The sequence below is a fragment of the Poecilia reticulata genome, linkage group LG22, assembly GCF_000633615.1.
Source record: "Poecilia reticulata strain Guanapo linkage group LG22, Guppy_female_1.0+MT, whole genome shotgun sequence".
NCBI classification, from domain to species: Eukaryota; Metazoa; Chordata; class Actinopteri; order Cyprinodontiformes; family Poeciliidae; genus Poecilia; species Poecilia reticulata.
The window spans coordinates 4,940,479-4,960,964 of record NC_024352.1 but is presented as its reverse complement, the minus strand read 5'-3'; the positions used below and the strand labels follow the sequence as shown (position 1 = coordinate 4,960,964).

At 40.0% G+C, this 20,486-nt stretch overlaps 1 protein-coding gene and 1 long non-coding RNA gene across 2 annotated transcripts in view; both read left to right on the top strand.

The window, feature by feature from the left end:
* ap5s1 (adaptor related protein complex 5 subunit sigma 1) overlaps nucleotides 1-2,254 on the top strand; it is a 4,591-nt gene extending 2,337 nt beyond the window's left edge. Inside the window, exons 2-3 of the mRNA XM_008398806.2 lie at nucleotides 184-475; nucleotides 1,468-2,254. Coding sequence (XP_008397028.1) covers nucleotides 184-475; nucleotides 1,468-1,596 — 421 coding nt within the window. The 3' untranslated portion in view covers nucleotides 1,597-2,254. The remainder of the gene's footprint in view (nucleotides 1-183; nucleotides 476-1,467) is intronic.
* Nucleotides 2,255-13,152: 10,898 nt separating this feature from the next.
* LOC103458172 (uncharacterized) lies at nucleotides 13,153-19,806 on the top strand. The gene is made up of 3 exons (XR_532548.2): nucleotides 13,153-13,298; nucleotides 18,202-18,325; nucleotides 19,512-19,806. It is a non-coding gene; the product is annotated as an uncharacterized LOC103458172 (long non-coding RNA).
* The last annotated feature ends 680 nt before the right edge of the window (nucleotides 19,807-20,486 follow it).

Here is a 20,486-nt window from a genome sequence, read left to right as displayed (position 1 = left end):
GCCAGTAGGGGGCAGTGTTTAGGGTCCAATGATCTCCAGCTACTGTAAACGCACATAAAAAAGCATTTTTTGCATTTTATGTTAAAGTTTGTAAAGAAACTTTTAAAGAGAAACATTTATTTTGCTATTTTGAGCCACAATTTGAAATGTCTAACTAACTGTGATGCCGTTTCTCCTACGAAGGCGGGTCCGAAGTGCCGTCTCCCTGTCGCGGGAGGCTAGTGGTCGGCAGCTGGTGGACGCGGTGCCGGGCGACGAGGCTTTGGTCCTGCAGGACGCAGACAGCGGGGTGGTGCGTCTGAGAGCGGGCGAACCTTTCTCTGAGGAAATGAGCGTTCTGTGGCTGGGGGTCCAGAGCCTGGGCTTCACGCTGGTCTGTGAGCCTCACGACAACCTGCTGCTGGCCGAGGGCGTCTTAAGAAACCTGACCAGGCACTGTCTGGACAACCTGCACATGCTGGGGCAAGGCAGCGAGGTGAGCAGGAGGCAGGGTTATTACTAACCACGTAATAAAGAATAGTTTGTCAAATTTGGACAAGATTCAAATGTGGTCCTGAACAGAAAGTCTTGAAACTTTTTATACAGAATGTTTTCTGATCATCTCCACCACCAGCAGGACGGCGCGGTACTTCTCTATGTCTTACTGTCAGCCCAGATTCATATTCCATGTAGTTTGTAGTTGTAACAAACTTAATGGAGATGAAACAATCTGTTGATCTCCAATTTTTCCTCCTTTCAGTGTTTCAAGCCAACACTTTAACTTTTAATTTCTCCTCATGTTCAACCATTTTTTTAGTCTACTAGATGTTACGTTACCTCTTTTCATGAACTAATAACTGATCTATTCATCGATTGCAGTTTTCTGGCTGATCACCGATCTTTAAAAATCCTGACCCACCAAATCCAGCTGAAAACCTTTTTTTTTTGTCTGTAAAATCGCTAAATATAGCAACAATATATATTTTATATGTCTGAAAAATGGCTAAATATAGTCGCTGAGTTGAAACAGTGGGGCTGATGTTCAGACGTCTGCAACGGTTGATCAAAAAGAAGGGATTCAGTGTGAAGTCATTAAGATACTTTTTAAGAATTTTGTTTTAAATACATAAGTGAATTTTACTCAAACTCCAGTTAACCACATAATTCAAATGTTGAAAGAACGGTGGGAAGCTTGAGCGTTGGACAGAAAACCCTTTTTTTTTCCTGAGATCTGTCACTCAGCGTTGAGATGAAACTTAAATAAATCTCTGACCATAAAGGAAATCTTATCCTGCTTGACCAATCCATCCCTCCTGTAATGTCTGGTGGTGGTGGCAGCATCATTCTGTGGGGATGTTTGACGATATCAGATCCTAAAAATGTTACTCGCTTTCAGAAACATAAATGAATTCTTCTCCTGTAGAAAAAACAAACTTCCTCTCCGTTAGCAAATCTAGAATTGTCACCGTAGCAACCGTTCTCCTCCAGGTCCTGCTGAAGAGCAGCCGGATCGACGTACTGCTCAGCCGCCTGCTTCCTCACGGCCAGCTCCTCTTCCTCAACCATCGCTTCACTCAGAGTCTGGAGAAGGAGGCGGCGTCTTCCATGGCCAAATGAGGCCAACAGCTGCATCACCTCCACCTGCCAGCTGGAGCTCGATAACCGATAACCAAGACTTAGCACCAGAGTTTACTTTTGGTAACGTGTGTGTGTGTGTGTGTGTGTGTGTGTGTGTTTGAGAAGCGGGCCAGCTGTCTCTCTGCTGCTGTTAGAGAGTGGTAGACGTGTAAACACAGGTTGAGGATCATCTCCCTCCGTCACCTTCACTGGCCACTTCACTGTGTGGGAGGCTTCGCTTTCTATCCTGTTTGTCAAATTCAAGAGCGGAAAAGTTAAAAAAATAAAAAATAAATAAAAATGGTGGTATCTTAAGTGCAGCTGAGTGAAGACTGGATTCACCAAACTCAATGTGTCATGATGTGGCCAGTAGGGGGAGCTGGTTTCCTGCTTCCTGCTGAGGGAGAAGAAGAAAGTTGACCAGTTGGTGTGTTTGAGTCGTGTGATGATAATAAGTAAAAATATTGCGCATGCTGTACTATAATCAGTACAGAACAGAAAATGTGCTGCTTGAGTTTTTGTTGAACTGACACTGTAGGTCTGAAAAATCCAACTTTAMTAATGAGACATTCTTTCTATGCCAACATCATTTCAAAAGTGTAAATGGTCTCGTTTTCTTGTATCTAAAATAAAATCTTTGTCTTGTATTTACTGTGAAGCTGGTTTTGAGTCTTTAACGTTTTGTTGTACTCCAGAAAACCAGAGGACATCATCAAGCCATTTTCTTTATTTGGTTTCTAATCTTAATTTAACTATATATATATATATATATATATATAACTGTTTGAATTGTTCTCATGTGTAAAAAAAATCCAAAATGATTTATCTCCAGGATTGTGAAACAACTCGCCGTTGAAATCAGGTTATTTTACAGTTGGAAATCCATTTACAGTTTTTAATTTTTTTATTGCTTAAGTACAATCTTAAGGGCCGTTTTTTCTTTTAAAAACGACACAATTAGCACAGCAGCACCTTGGATTATTTGCATAATGGAACACTTTGGTTAAAACTGCAATTTCTTACAACAAGCCAGTTTTCTTCTGAAAACATCCGTCACATGCTCTGGTTCAGTTAAACTCTCCTGTGTTTATCTTAAAACACTTGAAGCATTAAAGGTGAAAACATAATTTCACCAAACCACATGACACAGATCAGCTGAAACATTGTTTCTCTTCATGTCACGGTTTTTTGTTTTTGTTTTTTTTAATTACTGAAGTTAAGAAACAAAAATGGATCACACTGATCATGATTTACCTTATGTTTACCTTAAAATGTCTCTATTTTCTGACATTGTCTGTCTACTGATCCTGTTGGACCATTTAGAGATCAATGAGACAAACGCCATCATTTTAATTTACACATCACCTGCTGTAAATATACATTTTATGTTTTCATATTGGAAAAACATATTTGAAAAAGAGGAATATTTATCCTGAATGAAGTAGAAATACTGTAGTAAAGAAATTCAAAAAGTCATTTTTAAAATGACAGAATTTGCATACATTTCGTCTGAAGACATTTTAAAATACACATTATTTGTTTTTATTGGAGCCCTGTCTTGGAAAACTACTTTTTATCTTTACTTGAGTATAATTTTTAGACACTCTGCTCCCCATTAATTGAGACAGTTTTAATTGTAGTGTCTCAGCAATAGTAAGAAACTGTAAATGAGTTAAATACTCAGTGCTGCCACTAGGGGGCAGCATCAAGCCAGTCATGACAGGCGTAGCGCCCTGTTCCCACTAATAAAACACAGACTGACGCCAGAGCAGAAATCCTTCCTGTTGCAAATATCCCAAATCCTTCTGCCTTGAAACTATTTCAAACAAGATGGCTGACACCAAACAACCAGCATTTAAAATTGCTTCTGCATGTGTGTGTGTGTAATTATGTGTAATTAGTGATACACAGAAACAGGAAGATGATCCTTGGCTTCAAGCAGCTGTTTGATAAAATTGCATGAGTTAATGTCAAGTGGAGATTAAAATGTCCGGGTCTGGCTGTAGATTTGTTCCGTGCATTGCTCTTTCATCGGCTGTGATTGTAAATACAAGCTTGTTGGCAGGATTATTAATAAGGGTTACCAAAAAAAAATAAAAAATCTGTTTATAAATAAATAAACAAACAAACAGAACAGGTTATTAAAAGCTGATAAGTATGAAATCCCATGGACGGTTTTACTCTATAAACATGATTAGTGTTATAAAGGGCTAAAAAAAAAGATTATGTAAGTTTTTCTATTATAAAATATGCAGGAATAATTCCCTAAATTATATCCAAGGTTCCCTGAGGTTCAAGTTCTTTTGGGTAAAAAAAAAGCTTTCTGCATATAATGAAATGGAAACCAACCCTTCTTGAGCTTTAGTGGCACAGGAGGACTGCAATTAGCTGCAGTACAAAAGCAATCGGAAGCAATTGCAAACTTTGCAAATCGTTTTCTTAATAGCCTTACACACACACACACACACACACACACACACACACACAAAGGAAAAAATAAACTAACCAGATGGTGAGCTGGCTCAAGACTATCAAAGGCAGCAAAGGTTAAACCGTGTGAAGCCCCAGAGCTGCAAGATCAAAGGTAAAATCTGTTTCCTGCTTAGTTGGTGACTGAGGCACAGGGAAGATCCTCCAGAGTCTCCTGGAGAGAAGAAAACAAATGACTGTGCAAACATTCATACTTATTTTCCTATAGCTAGTGACAATCCATGTCTTCATCAGTGGTCTTCTGCTTGTCTGAGATTGGGTCACAGAGGTAACAGGTTTCCAGCTAATTCTGCCAGAAGGGATGTTTTATATAGTTCCTCCAGCAAATACTGAGACTTGGACCCAAAGCAGGATGTACCTTGAAAACTTCCAAAGAGAGGAATCCTGATCAGATGTCCAAACCTCCTTGACTCGCTTTGTCTCTAAAAACGAGCCTTATTACTTTCCATAGGAATCTCATTTCAGACACTTGAATCCAGGATCTAGTACAATCCTGAACACGGATAGCTGGCTTGTCGTCTCATGTGGCTTYATGWTAGAGTAGCTCTTATGTTAGTTCTGATTTGTTCTTTCTGTAGTCTTTGCTCCTACCTTTTTACTTTTGGTCAATTGTTATGACACATACACATGGCAACTAGTGTATGTATTGTTTTTACAACCCASAGCATCATCTTGAATCTCAAATAATACCTGACGTAGGACAAATCCCAGAGGAGTTGAAAAGGAGGCAGTGCTGGACCAGAGCTGAGAGAGGAGGAGGAAATTCCAACCATCTCTTCAATCCATCGGCTCCAACGTCTTCTGACATACAGAGATTTACAGAAGAGCAGCAAAAGCAAATGAGGGGGATTATCCCGTTGGCATAAACAGTTGGTATTTTTGAATATATTTGCATTGTCTTCACCGCACACTTTGTTGAAAGCAAGGGAATATAAAATAACGCCTTATTTATTGCAGAAGAATACAAAACGCACACTTTTTATACAGGCGCTCACCCAAACCTGTGGGTAAATGAAACGGTCACAGAGGTTTGTTCATCTTCAGACAGCCTCCTCTGTGGACAATCTCCATCAAGGGATTTTTGGGAATTTGGACATTTTTGTAGGAATTTTGTGAAGAATCGTACAAGTGTACCTAATTTCTCACCATATCTGATGTTTCTCATCGTTGATACAAAAACCACTAGAAACATATTTCTGTAATTATATATATATATATATAGGAAACAGCAGGAAACAGCTGTTATGTTTTCTGCATCACAGAGCTCTGTGTGAAATAGTTTGTAGTTTGGCCCAGGCCGAAGAAACCTCCCTGCGAACAAGTGAGAGCCAATTTTGACACTTTGGATGAAGTAAGGAGTCTTGAGGCAGGTGACCTGGGTATACAAACTGGCATCCCACTCCCACTGGTTACAGGACAAACTCCCACCTCCATTGCCCTGGCAACACCCTTTAAAGCATCTCCTGGCATCTCACACCACCCCTCATGAAAAAGTCACAGAGGACACAGTTGTAAACAAACTTGGACCAGACAAGCAAACTCCTTGAGAGTAGAGATACGGTCCACGAGTCCACAGCCAGGGTGAATGCTTCTTTGGCGTTCAATGGCTATAAACTCTTTTCCTAAATAACCTGGCAAACCCCGTCTCTTTTTTTCTCTATTATAAGCTGCCCTCATATTCAGTCATCATCCACGCAAGCTGACCTGACCAAAGCTGACATTGTCACAGCCCATCTTAGTCACTCTGCCGGGCCCTTCTTCCTTTTGTCCTCTCCTTCCCACCTGCCTAAAGCTCCGTCAAAAGGTTTTCTTATTGAATTTGAAGACCGACCATTGAGAAAGCCAACTCCTGAAGATTTCCCCTCTTAATATTTTTTCTCCTGCCTCATTAGATGTCTCCCTGACTATTGTGTGGCTCATGGCGAGAGCACAGCGGAGAAAATGGGCTCAGCCCCAGTCGGTGATACAATATGAATTTTAATGCGAGATGACGACTTATTCACTTTAGCCTCTGTCAGGGCATGCAGCGTGAAAGACCTAAACGCCGCTGCTCCTATTCAAGTACATTAAGAATCATTTCTATTCCCTTTCATATGTACATTTTCTAGAATTTCAAATGTTCCTCTCCTCTAAAGCTGCGGCTGAACGTCTGCTAGAGAGGAAGTTTAGGAATACTCAGAGAGACAGCTAAATGCTATTCATATCAGGTGCCAGCAGTGGTTTCTGCATTAATGGTGCCTTGGGCAAGCCAGTTCTCCTGAGCCAAACAAACACCTTTTTTTGTTGTTTTTGCCACAAAGATGAGAACCTGGAGAACAGATTTCCTCTTTGAAAAGGTTTCAAGGATCAGAGTGTCACCAGATTATCCTAATCGGTGGTCGTCCTAATGCCTCAAAAGGAATAACTTTTTTAAAAAATCCAGTATACTTTTCATGTTATATACAAAGTGTTTTAAGCTGTTTAAAACACAAAAGCCTTTAAAGTCTGACAGAGAATTAAATAGAAGTGTCAAAAGTAAATGAGGTGGCTTAGCGGTGCTTGTCATCAGCTGATGGTGTCACGTTACTGAGAAATATAATCTCTGCTGTCCAGAAACTAGCATGTCATGCTAACTGCAGCAAGTGTCTTAAGTCAGATTCTTGAGATTTGTTGCTGGACTCACTGACCGTCCACATTGTCTCTTTAAAAGGATCCAGGACTAGTTGAACATGTTGGCCTAATGTTGACTGAAAATTTTTCAGTCAATTTTCCTGTTGACTGAAAAATTGCTGTTTGTGATGCGCCAAAACTAATAATTACATAATTTTTTTTTAACATCTTTTGTTATATTTTTCATTCATGGAGGTCGCCATTTGTTCTGGTGGGTTGATGACRTCATTTGGTCCATTCTGTACTGGAGTCTACACAGTAAACAACTTTACCCAAGCAATTGTTTATCATACTGCGTTTGACTGGTGTAATTTTAGATACTGCCACATTGTGTCACTGTTGGCTGTAATAAAAAAAAAAGAAAAAGAACAAAGAAAAGAAAAAAATTCAATGAATTTGGATAATTTCCCACACGACAGAAAGAAGAGCGCAGTGTAAGAGTGGAAAACAACTTGGAAGGACCTAATCTGTGACCTTGGCATTTCTCTCCATTTGTACCAACAAAACTAACGAAGGCGATCGTTACCTTAATGAGCTAAAAATAAAGGCTGTTCAGCCGCTGAAACAGGCAGAACTGGATGAAATGCTAACAGAGCTATACAGCCTTACATCCGACTGGACCAACTGCTGCTGGTGTTATGGATCAACTGGTGGCTAAATCAACTGGTTGAAACTTACGCGCAGCGCAGACATTTCTAAAACTTAGGTGCCCGTGTCGTTGCCTGATCAAAAATACTGTTAATCTAACTTAACAGTTTGAAAAAAGTAAATGAAACACCACATCTTATCTTATATTCTGTCTTCACAGGGTCCAATGAAGTGACAAACAACAGATATCCCCAGAAAAGCATTCAGCATAAACAAATCTTGGACAAAGAACAGCGTTGTTCATAAGACCAGATTGATTTGTGACGCGTCTCCCTCACATCTAAACAGCAGAAACAAACTGCTGGCATGCATCAATAGCAGTAATGTCAAGTGAAAGTGGACAATCTCTTCGGTTAGTAAGACACTGAAATAAATTTAAAAAAAGAACAAAATAAACAATTCTTTGCATGCTTCTTGTTAAGAGCATCTGTGGGCTCCTGTTGTTTGTGTCAGATCCTACCTTGATGTGACGTCACACCGTCATGCCTGTCTGTTGCGGAGGTGTTTGTGCTTTATTTTCAATGTGTATGTTCTGCTGCAAGAATAAAATATCCAAATCAGATTATAAATGTGCTCGTTAATGTACTTGTCCCGATGTGATAATTCCCAACAAGGGACTAAGAGAACTGAGAAGCAGCTTATTTACTTCCAGTATATGAAATCTTAAACATACAAATAAGTAAGACGCTCTTTACTAAATGCGTAAATGTCAAACTGTAAAGCATTTGTACACCAGCATTGCCTGGCCATTGGGAGGTGGGATGTTCCACAGTCCCTCATCCAAAGCAGCAGGATGGAACGTTCTTGTGTGCATGGTAAGTGCAGACATTATGCTACACTGTAGCCCAGAAAGGTTCACAACTAACCCGCAAATTCCTAGATTGCCGAATGTATACTGAAAGGCCAAGATGTCACTGTCCCTGTTGATGCTGAGGGCATTGCTACTTTAAGGATGAACGTGGCAAGGACATTGTTGGAGCACATAGGTAAATTACTGCAACTGATTATTTCGAATGGATAGATGTCTACATACAACATGCATTTGTTTGCAGATGACCTTTTACAATTGTGTCAGACATGTGGGGAGATAAACTGCGGGGCTGAGATAGCTGAGTGGGTAAGTCATAGCATTATGAACAGGACTGTTAATTCAGATGCCGCAGAATGCTGACAAAGCATAGCTACATTCTCACTCACATTTCCGCTTTAATAGTCATAGTGAGCTTCCTAACGGCATTTTCTTAATCTGAATTTGCAGATCGAGTGCAGTTGTCGTCTTTGGTTCCACTGTGCCTGTGTGGGTTTTCCTTGCACTGAGGGGGATTTCTTCTGCCAAGCCTGTAAAGACCAATAATTACCAGCCACACTGTTTTTCAAAGTACCCTTACATCAGTTTTGTTGTGTAGTTTTTTTTATTTTCTGCATGTTATGTCTCCAACCCCCAGTTAGCCATGGCAGATGGATGCTTGCACTCAGCCTGGTTCAGCTGAAGGGTTCTGCCTGTTAAAAGGAAGAAGGTGTCATGACATTCTCAATATTCAAATCAAATTAAAGAAGAACTTATCAGTCCCAATGGGAATGTTGCAATTCTTAAATTTAGATTTGTCAGTTATTGTAGATGGTGTTGGCTGTTGGCAGGAAATATCTCCTGTGCGTTCTCTTACAACGAATCCGAAGAAGCCTCTGACTGAAGATACTGTTTGACAGACAGTTTCCTTAGGAGAATGGTAAGGATTGTCCATAATTGTCTTGATCCTATAATGAATTTTTTATTTTGCATTAGTCATCTCCAGAGGTTCAACGGTCATCCTCCACTGAACATAACCAGCCTTCTTTAAATGGTTGTTGAGCCTTTTATGGTCCCCGATTCTGATGCTGTTGCTCCCTCCATCCTTCTTATAGACACGTCACTGTATCTCCAGACTCTTGTCCAGATGTATACAAAGGGGTCTGGTAAACAATGACAGCAAATCAATGACTCTATGCAATCTCTTGGGATCTGAATTGAAGCTATATCAATAAACTGACTTAATTTACGTTATATCTGTGTCCGCTTCATCAATCTGCACCTATATGGTTAATGGCATAACTGCATCACAGAAGTTGTCTGTGTGGTCCCTATTAAAACCCTATAGCAGGAATGTATGACCCCTGCATAGGTAGGCCTGACAGCTGCACGGATTCACTATCAAGATGCGTAAATACAATTTAACTTTGGTTGTTGCCTCCTCTATCAATCGTAAATGCACCGTCTATGACGGGGTCTTTACCATACTGTCTATGCGTAGAAATGCACGGTTTTCTACAGAGTTAGCGGTAGAATTTTAGTAGCTCAAACCTGGATTAGCCTTTGACAGTCGGGGTCCGTATGCAGATGCCTGTAAACGTTAGGTGGCTGTGTAGTTGCCTGTTCAAAACATGACGAACGTAAATAAACGGATTTGAAAATGTCTCTCAGATCTCTTCAAAACATGTGAATTAATATTCAATATTATATTGAAAGGTCACCATATATATGACACTTCAGGAGGAAACTGTACTACACAGTCAGAATGGGTACTGTCACCCAGCATTGTTAGAGTAATGACGATTATTTTACATCTTAGTCCTCTATTGACCTGTTTTGCAAATTTATCAATACATGTAAACGGTTCTGGTGCAAACTCATTCCTTGCTCATTTAATGGAAGCCAAATTATTCCGTTTGCACCTTAAGACATGGGCTGCAGACGCTGTGCAGCTTGGAAATTTGACAATATTCTTACAAGTAAGGTTTGCCTGGCAAACATGTTAAACGATATTACCTCCAAAACGTTGCCAGTAAGTGAATATTATTTAGCCAATAAAATGAAATGATCCAAAATGTGAAACAGAAGACAGCGCTTACTGAACTCGAACCAGTGGCTGCTGAGTTTCAAGACCACCGTTTCTTCCCCTACAGTATGACGGCAGACAGATTTCTGGTTATCCTACCTGTTATTGATTCTCGTCAAATGGAAAGCCAGTGCTTTCAGAAGCAGACCTGGATTAACTGGTGACACTTTCAGAATCTCAGTCTGAATGAGGATTCTGACCTGTTTATAATGTAAAAGTATCTGAGACAATTGTTCTTGCAGCGTTGCCTCTTATGGTTGAGTATTAGAGTCACTTGATGAAAAGAAGAAAGACGTTTAGTTAAATTACGAGAAAATATATCAACAATAAGGATGAATTCACACTGCTACGTAGCTCTGCGGTAGCCATGTCTTCCGTAAATATACTAGGAAATCACCTATAACATGTTACTGAAACAGTGTTAAAAAAGATTTTGCAATTGTTTCTGTGGATATATAATTGAAATATCATACAATATGAGGGAGATGTGAAGAATAACATAGCCAGTCGATCTTTTTAAACATTTTATTTTAAATCCCATGGCTCTTTAACATTCATGTCGGCTTTCGTGGATTATTCTTTGCTCTGAGATGTTTATGGCATCTCAAGATCTATTTCGATCTTCCTATGACGAGTTTCACGAGTTTGACGCAGTCACCTACAATTTAGAAACATCTGCGGTGCGCATAGATTTCAACCAGTTAATGTAGCCACCAGTTGATCCATAACCCCGGACACAGAGCTGTAGAAGTACTTACCGGATCACGCAGTCCGACCAGAGGTAAGTGTCATTTAATTTATGGAGCTTCATAAACAACCGGCTTCTACGGCCAACTGTCCTCCTCACCTTCATCACCTTCATCACCTCTTGTTATTTCTATACATTCCGAGGTTCATTTTCAAAAGAACTAATAACAATACTCATCGCTGTTTTGGCTGGAGAGAGTCAAGCAGTTGGACGTTACACGTCATTTACCCAGAATGCATTGCAGCGTGAACAACATGGGGACTTTCCTGCGACAATATTTTATTAAAATTTATAAAAACTAAACACCTGAATTGTTTTTACATCTAAAGTAAATATTTTGTTACAACTAAATGTGGATCCATTTAAAAGTACTTGGATGACGTTGCCATTGGGACAAATAAAAAATATTTCAATTAATTGAAAGAATTTTGGTTAATGTCTTTCCAATGTACATTTTTTATATTTTGAATGAAAGATGATCAGATGTAGACTAGGACAAAAGAAAACACACCTCTAATGCAGACTTCCTCACCTTTAACCTCCAGTGTTTCACTGCTATGCTAGGTTTTTCTCTTAGTGCTTACGCTCCAATAGGTGCTGCAGCACTTTGTGATCTATGAATTTGTTTTTCTTTGCTGCTTGGTAGAAGGGAGACCACCCGCACTCACTAAGGTACACTGACATATCCAGAGAGTAAGAGTTCAGACGTGATAAATTATTAGTTTTTCTGCAATAACTCCTGTAATTGCCGGAGTTTCCTCGCACACATAAACAAAAACAGAAGCCTGAGGAGAATTACATTTCACCATTTACCAGTCCATTGTGCAGCCGAAGAGCGGGATTGAGAAATCACATTAAATTTCCAATTTCAAGGTATTTATTTGATGTTACCTCCCAAGCGGCCACGATCGCTCTCGTTCTCCTACAGACGACGCAAAAGGCAGGCTGCGTTTTGTCGGCATTAGATTATCACATCACTCCAGATATCTGTATTAATTGCAACAGAAGCAAATTATTCTTTAATTAAGCTCCCTCTGTGGTCGGACCCCTCCGAAGGTTTGTCGGTTTTGCTCATTACCAAAGACGAGCGACGTTGTCTGTAGGGAGACGTGCAACTAAAAACAACTTCATGCTGAGAAACAAACTCGAGGGGCTTCATTTTGAGATTTTTCTTCCTTAATCTTTGTGTTGCGCTCCCTAAAAATTGATCTGTTGATCTTTACATAAGCTAAGTGAAGAAGCAGTGCGGCCTTGTAAAGGCCACATGCGTCTCACGTTGACTCTGAGGGGATTAGTAGTGAGATATTTTTGCTCCCATATTATTTCAATCAGAATTGAAAATGCTTTTAGATTGTTGTCCCTGAAATTAAAATAAAAAAAAAAATCACAAAAATAAATCAGAATACCCTGGAAGCCAGGGCTGAAAAACATATCACGATACAAGCATTTTCTGTCAGACAATATCAATAATTATTTTTTCTGTTTTCTTTATGCCTGAACCTAACCCTCATGCCTTCATTTGCCCTTGACCTTTAACCAAGGGCGAAGGAACAAGTTTATCATGGGGGGGAACATATCGGAAACTTGAAAGATCTGTAAATAGCTTGAGCAAAAATGTCAAACAATGGTGTCATCAACGTGTCACTCTAATCTGACCCCTTGTAACGCGTAAACCTGTTACTATTTACAATACAATAATCAGATTAAAATTACGTATCCAAGTTAAGTATTTGTGATTATTTTTAGTAAACACATATTGTTGCTTTCTTCTTTTTCCTTGGGGAGATAGGTTTCATATGTAACACCAGCGACACAAACGTAAACGATGGAGGGAAAAGAGATGCACATTTTCTAGCTGATGGATGAATTTTTCATTGAGTGATCAAATTACTCTTTCAAAGTAACTATGTCATCCATGGCAATAAACTAACTACACTATAAATCATATATGTGTAGACCTGTCACAATAACAAATTTTGATTTTTGATAAACAATATTATTGTTGTTTGAGAAACATTATATTTTTTTATCAATAAGAATTTTTGTTGCTACGCTGTTAATCTGTTGCTTAGAGATGATCGCGTTATCTGGTAACCAAGTTCCACAAAGTTCCATAAAGTAAACGTCTGAGAGAGAGCAGAAGAAATCCTATGTTTTTTGAACAATAACAATTTTTGCTGCTAATCTGTTGCTAAGAGATGGTTGTGTTTACTGGTAACCAAGAGCAACGAAGTGAACTTCAGATATTTACTTTTGCGAAATTTGCCAACGGTAAATGTCTTGTATCTAATCAGGTAAGCGTTATTTCGAAAGAGCTTTTGTTTTATAAACTACTTATTAATTTGGTTTTAAGAGATAAGCGGGGTTTTTCTGGTAACGAACTGCCRCGAAGTATAAATCGAGATTTTTACTTTTGTGTTGAATGTGTGTTTAATATAGCCTATTTGCCATTAATGACAAAAAAATTACTTTTCTGCAAAATTGACCAACTGCACAATTCTTGTTAGTGTAAAATAAGTGGTATTTCAAAAGATCGGGAGAAACATTATATTTTTTTTATCAATAAGAATTTTTTGTTGCTACGCTGTTAATCTGTTGCTTAGAGATGATCGCGKTTTCTGGTAACCAAGTTCCACAAAGTTCCATAAAGTAAACGTCTGAGAGAGAGCAGAAGAAATCCTATGTTTTTTGAACAATAACAATTTTTTGTTGCTAATCTGTTGCTAAGAGATGAGTGTGTTTACTAGTAACCAAGTGCCACGAAGTGAACTTCAGATATTTACTTTTTCAAAAGTAAAAATCAAAAAGCAGAGCAAAAACATTTCTAATGTAACTATTGCCCACATTAAAAGTAKGCTTTTTCCTAAAATAAGCTTTTTAGCTATTTTGTTTATTTATTAACCATGTTTAGCACACTGAATGGAGGAAGTCAATGTAAGACAACATGCTAGTTATAGCCCACATGCYACTGGCTGCATTTAGGCTAATATTACCATTATTCGATCTTGATATTGCCTAATGTTTTGTGATRCCAAGTATAGGCTACAGAACAAAGACAGAAATATTTACAGAAAGAGATGTTTAAGCAGAATCATTGCAAAGGCAGAAATGAGAAAAAAAACACCATTTATCTTAAACTCCTAGAACTGGCTTTAATTCTTGAGTTAAAGGAATTCTATTAAAAAACAAACACCTGCTTTACAAGCAGACTTAAAATTTTCCTTTCTGTGAGCAACCTATGTATCATCTGTATCATCGACCGGTCTCTGTATCGGGACCACTCTGAGGACGAGGCAGCTAGCTGGAGGAGCAGCCAAACCTTGTTTCCTGCTCAACGTGCCCATTGTGGAATTGCCAAAAAAAAAACGGCACGTCATTTTGGGCATATTTGCAATGCAAACACAGCTAGTGCTTGAAATCGGTTCTTGCGACTTGTTGTGTTGAATCTGAACATTGTCATCTCGATCTCACATAAGATATGAGCACAAGCAGTTTCTTGTGTCACCAAGAACATTCTGTTGTCCGTATGTTACCAGCAGACATCCACTTTGAGTTCGTCTCGATTAGGCGCGGACTTCCGAGGACTGAAGTACGTCTGTGTAGGTTGGGGGATCAACAGGAAACTACATGTTACTCAAGTTGTTAGTTTACCAGAGTGAGCCAGTTAGCTGATGCTAGCAGCAAGAAGTGGAGCCCAGGATACAGTACGTTTCTGAATCAGAACTCAGTGAAATGATAAAATTTCTACAGTGTATTATCTACTGATATTCATCACATCTGTCACTATATAGGTTGTTATTGTTTTGTTGCCCAACCCTATGAAAATAGCGTGAACTATTTTACAAAAAATTTATCTTCGTATGTACAAAGCTAGTAGAGACGTCCAAAACATTTGGTTTTATTGACTCAGTGGGGCTGAATATAAATCTAGCTAAAATTTTCATTTTTTAAAAATATTTGTAATCAATCTTCAGAACCCTGTGTAATTTTCCTTTGATATATTCTATGGTACTCTGTCACAAATAATCCCAATAAACCACATTAAACTTTGATTGTTAACATGGCAGCATTTGAAAAGTTCATCTCGACTCCTTTTGCTGTGGCTCGCGAAACAAGCCTTTTATTTATTTATTTTTATCAAGCTGCAGTCCATCTGGTAATCTGTGGCTCGGCCTGTGGTAGCCGTTTTAATGGTAATTAAGATAATCGAGGAGAGGTTATGGCTCCTCTGTGATGAGAAACATAATGTGGGATCATAACTTCAACAGCTCTGAGCAAATATTCTCAGAACCAGTGCAGAGCACCGGCTGTAAAACCTTACAGCCGCCTCAATAAATTTACATCGGGAGACTGGGCTGACTCCTTTACAACAGAATTACACAGAGGATGTGTGTCACTATATTTTCCTCACACTCACCAGCTTGGCCAGCGGCCCACATCGTTTCCTCACACTGATCTGGTTTAAGATGATATCTCTGGATTATCTCATCAAAGTGAATACCATACTGTTTTATATTACATTCCACTTAAGATTCTTCTAGCGGCATCTAACAATGTTAGGGAAGTTCAGTGCAGCTGTTTGATAAAACGGCGTAGAAGACATTATGTATTCATGTTGCGATCCCTTTTCTCAACCCCGGTTTGAAGGCTAGAAGAATCTATTGTGGAGTGCTTTGTGTATTTTGAAAGTAGGGTTTTCTAATTAGAGTCTTCAATGAACAGGCAAGCTACCACTGGCAAAAGACGAAAAACAATGAAGAAATTTAATGTATGTTTCAGCAGAAAAAAATTCAATACCGTCATAACATCCCTGTCTCCAAGAAACACATTATAACAGGAATAAACGACTACAGGGATGTAGCCATGACACCTGCAGTTAAGACATTCTTTGGTGGCAAGAACAGGAGAGGGGCTGTAAGAGGAAAAGGCTCTCCGCCACTCAAGCTTATCACTTATCTCTCGCATCACGGTATGTATTAAGTTACAAACTTAATACATACCGGCAATGCAACCATACATGAAAGATTTCAACAGTAACTTACACTAACGAACACTAACGGTGTCTATTTCTATTGTTTAATAAAGTTTTGTTTCGAACAAAAAACGTACTACGTTGTAGTACCTGAAAATAACATGAAATGACAGGCTTTCTCCTTTTTTTCTTGTATACGTACTAAAACATTTATAACTTCAAAACAAGACAGTCACTACTACATCTTTGTGCAAACTTCTGATTTTTCAGGCAAATGCAGCAGTTTTTTCTAAATGTAACCAGGATTACTTACCCATCTACTTTTCTATTGTTCGACTAAAGCATCACATGTTGGCACATCTTACACAGTTTGGAAATGTTTTTTGCTACTATACTACACCTTTCAACTCTGCTTTGATTATCACCCAGAAAACATTCAGCCGCCGTTTTTCTTTCGCTGGTAAAGTTTCTATGAGCAGTTAGTGCGTCTTAGGAACCCATCACAACTCCCACACTTATCAGGCAGCTGTCAGGTGCTGTTTTCACTTGTTTTCTTTTTGTATGCAGCCATTTGTAAGTGCATGTAATGTACTATTTGAAAGGAGAGTTGTTTTTGTGCTTCCATTTTGTGCGACGCATTCAAAGACGTGGCGACTGCAACAGCAACTTCAATAAAAGCGAACAAAGAGAAAAGCAAACCTCAAGAAATCCTGAGACATTCATGACTGTCAACCAATCAAAAAGCTACAATTTGTAGTTGTAAAAGTTGATGCAGTCCAGAAACCAAAATTATTTTGCTTTTAGACTGATGTGCATCAGTGATGTGATGTGTCAAAGTAAAAACCGGTAGGTAGCAATCTTATTGATGATGGATGCACCCAAAAAAATTAATGTTTAATCAAATATTAAACAAAATATCTTGAACTAAACATTTTCTGGTCAAAGTGATGTTTGCCTCACTATCATCTTTGATTGGCAAAGGAAGTCTAAGGGTCTTTATGGTGTATGTTAATCGGTAGTTAGGAAATATGTGTCATGATGGGCTCCAGTTATATAACCCACATGCAAGAACACACTCAGGAGAACAGAAATCGGTTAAATATGTTTATTTTAAACAGATGAATGAGGGAAGGTTGGTGGTCGGGAATCAGGGAGGGGAACCAGAACATCAAACTGTCGACGAGAGGAGAGTGAGTAAGTGATGGGTTCAAAGCATGTAGGGATCTTCAGTACAGGGAGAGAGGGAGAGAGGTCTTACGTTCTGGGTGGTGAGTGGAAGCGCAAGACCTGCTGCAGAAGGTGCGAGATCCAGGTTCCGGAAGGCTGAGGCGGCGGTGAGCGTTGGAGGGCGGACAGGCAAGTCTTGGCTGTGGAACAACAGGGGCGCTGGCAGCAGACGGAGGTCCAGGACTTATCTTAAGCCCAGGGTTAAGGCAACCTACAGGTACAACCTGTGGCGTCTCGAAGAGAATCCGCTGGGGTACGACCGGGAGGGGTGAGTGCACAGAGCTTGGGGATGGATAGGCAATCTTGGCAGACAACGGGGAACATCATAGTAGGCAAACACTCAGGCACTGAAGTGTTGGCCAGCCGCTCCATAAATACACCACAGCAGCCAGCTGCAGATTAGACACAGGTGTGACTACGAGGTTGGCAACGCATCTCTCCAGGGGCTCAGTCAACTGGTGACACCTGGTGGACGGGGAAGGAAGCAGCAGGAAAACCAAAGAAAACAAAGGAAAACCAAAACAACAAAAAAAGAAAGAAAACAAAACAAAATGGAACTTGGGCCATGACAATATGGGGTTCCAAATATGCCAAAAAATGTGTTCAGTGTTCATAATGAAAAAACTGGCTAGCATGTCATAGCTTTTGCTGTTGTGTTATTTTTTTTATTGTTGACCTTTCTGGGCCACTATAAAGAAAAAATAAACTATTCAACCCCATTTAAAATAAACAAACGAAGCTTAGCCTGGTGGGGGGACAAGTAAAGCCTGGTGACCCACCAGGCTTATAAACCCTGGAACATTTTCCGATCGATCAGTTCATGAAAACTGAATCTGATGATGATATTTGTTGGCACTGAATAAGAACAGAAAAAAAGAAATCTGTGAGGTGGCCCACTGTTAAGCTTTAAAAGAAAACTTTGAACGTCCGTTTATTGCGACGAAGAGCTCGGGTCACAAAGCTACATCTCAATTTGTCCGTTTTCTTGCTTACACAAGGTAACCACTCTTCACAGAGAGCTCCCGGGCAGATGGACGCGATGATCACGCGCTGAAAACGGATTTTATACAAGGCAGCGACGCGCAAACACAATTACGGCGATTGGTTGAATCACACAGTGAGGTAACGTGTCTCTGTCCCCGTTAAGACAGTTATTGATGCAATTGTATTATCAGCTAAGATAATTACTGACATACGAGGCTTTTGCTGAGAACAGCAGAGTGAGACAGATTTCCCTACACTCTGTGTGTGTGTGTGTGTCTTTCTAAGTGTGTGACCTACATCTTCGAATGTGTGCGTTATCAGAAAGATGTCCCGACTGCCTCACTACGGCTGCGTTCACACAGCAAGATCCATTTTTCAAATGTGCCTGTTCATCCTACTGAACGATGTTACCGCAATCAGGTTTCTGTGTGAAGAGTTTACGACCCGCATGCGCAGAAGAATGTTGTCAGGCAACAGCGTTTTGTTTACGGGAGTAATAATTAAGATCGATCTTAAAGTTTATTCTGCAACGGGAGCCATGTTTCAAAATGATAAGACGAAGGAAGCTAATAAAGAGAAAGTGCAACTAATGGCAACAGCGTTTTGTGGAGTATTTTATGTAGCTAAGAGTGGTGGGACTGTGACGTGTTTCAGTAAAGCAGACTTTTGTCATAATTGTGGTTACAACCCATATATTTGACAAGAAAAAAAAAAAAAGGTTTTCATTATGTCTAATTAATTTTCAGCCGCAGCTGAGCGTTGAACCTTCCTGACTGCGCAGAAATGCAGCTTTAAAGAGGGAACTGCAATTAGAGGGATGGAAGTGGGTCGCCACTGGCACCAGGGATGGCAGACAGCTCGTCATGTCATCTCTCACTAAGCTGCAGTCACTCAGGAGCGGCCCCCGGTGTCACTCGCATCAGTCTGCATGGCTGGCAAGCCCGTCCAATTTCCCCCTTTATTGCCCAGTTTTGTTTCGCTGCGAAAGCCTACAACATGTCGAAATGCAGCTGTCATGTCGCCTGCCACCCACCGACTGCATACATATGAAGTGATTAGAGCTGCGTCCGAAACTTACACCACTCCTCTGAAGTCTCTGTCATAAATGATGTAGGCGTTTTAATTATTTTCCCGTGGGACGCCAGAAACCCCCGTTTTTCATTCGAAATGGCGGTTTTAATAATTACCCATGAGCAACGGGGTTACAGCATCCATTCCTCCCCCCCCCCCAACTGTAAATACTTTGGAAATATCTCGCTGCAACCTCATCTGAACACATCACTGTGTAAATTTTTCTCCAGAGTCTCTTTCTTTTTCTCCCCAGCTCTGGATGGAGTGCAGGCCTCCGTGATTCAGCGCGGCTCCTTCCAAACACGATGAATGGATACAGGCGGTGTATGTAGGAGTTATGGGAGCCATAACTTCTACCAGGAAGAATCCCCGCAGACACCTTTATGTTCCCCAGCAAGGTGTATGAATGTAGAATAACTCATACAAATGTGGCCGTGTTGATTAAAGAGGAATTATTTGCTGCGCCGAGAACATGGGGAGCAAGACGTTTTTTTCCCTCTTCTCTTCGGCTAGTTAATCTTGTGCGACCGACGCTTGCCACGGGTCCATTTCTCAACGTTATTCCACCGACCTCGTCAGTTCTTCATCTGAGCTTTTTATTTGCTTTTATTCTCAAGACTGAAGCAAATTAAGAGGGATTCCAAGTAAGAGGTGGCAGATGGAAGAATGTGTTATGTGTTTTTAAATTACCTTACCTTTTTTGGGGGGGCGGGGATAACACAGAGGAGATCCTGGGAATCTTAAAAGCTTACATCCACTTAGCATGAAAGTCATACTGATGTTGCCCAAACGATTGGGCGAGCGTTCCAGAATGTTCCGTCCCATTTTCAGTCCCAAGTCTTAATTATTTAACAAACCAGAGCCACTAGCAACATTTCAGGCTTCTTACTTGAGACTCTTAAAGCAGGAATCGTTTCGCCTGTTCTTTCGAGTACGGCTTGGAGCAAACAGTAATCAATGTTAAAAAAAGAAATAGCCTTGTGGTTGTGTGGTGCGAAACATAATGAAACTCATCCGTTTTGCTGTGTCGCATTTTCGTTTGACGCCTCTCTGTTAAGCAGTTGGGAAAACGCACAGCAGTAATAAGACTTAATTGCCGCGTTCTCCTCTGGCATCAACGCTACCGATTCTTGATAACAGCCCGCGCGCCTTTGGTTTGACCGAGAGCCACAATTAACGAAACGAAGGGTAATCTCAGTCAATTCCAATCAACTTTTTTTTGTTTTTG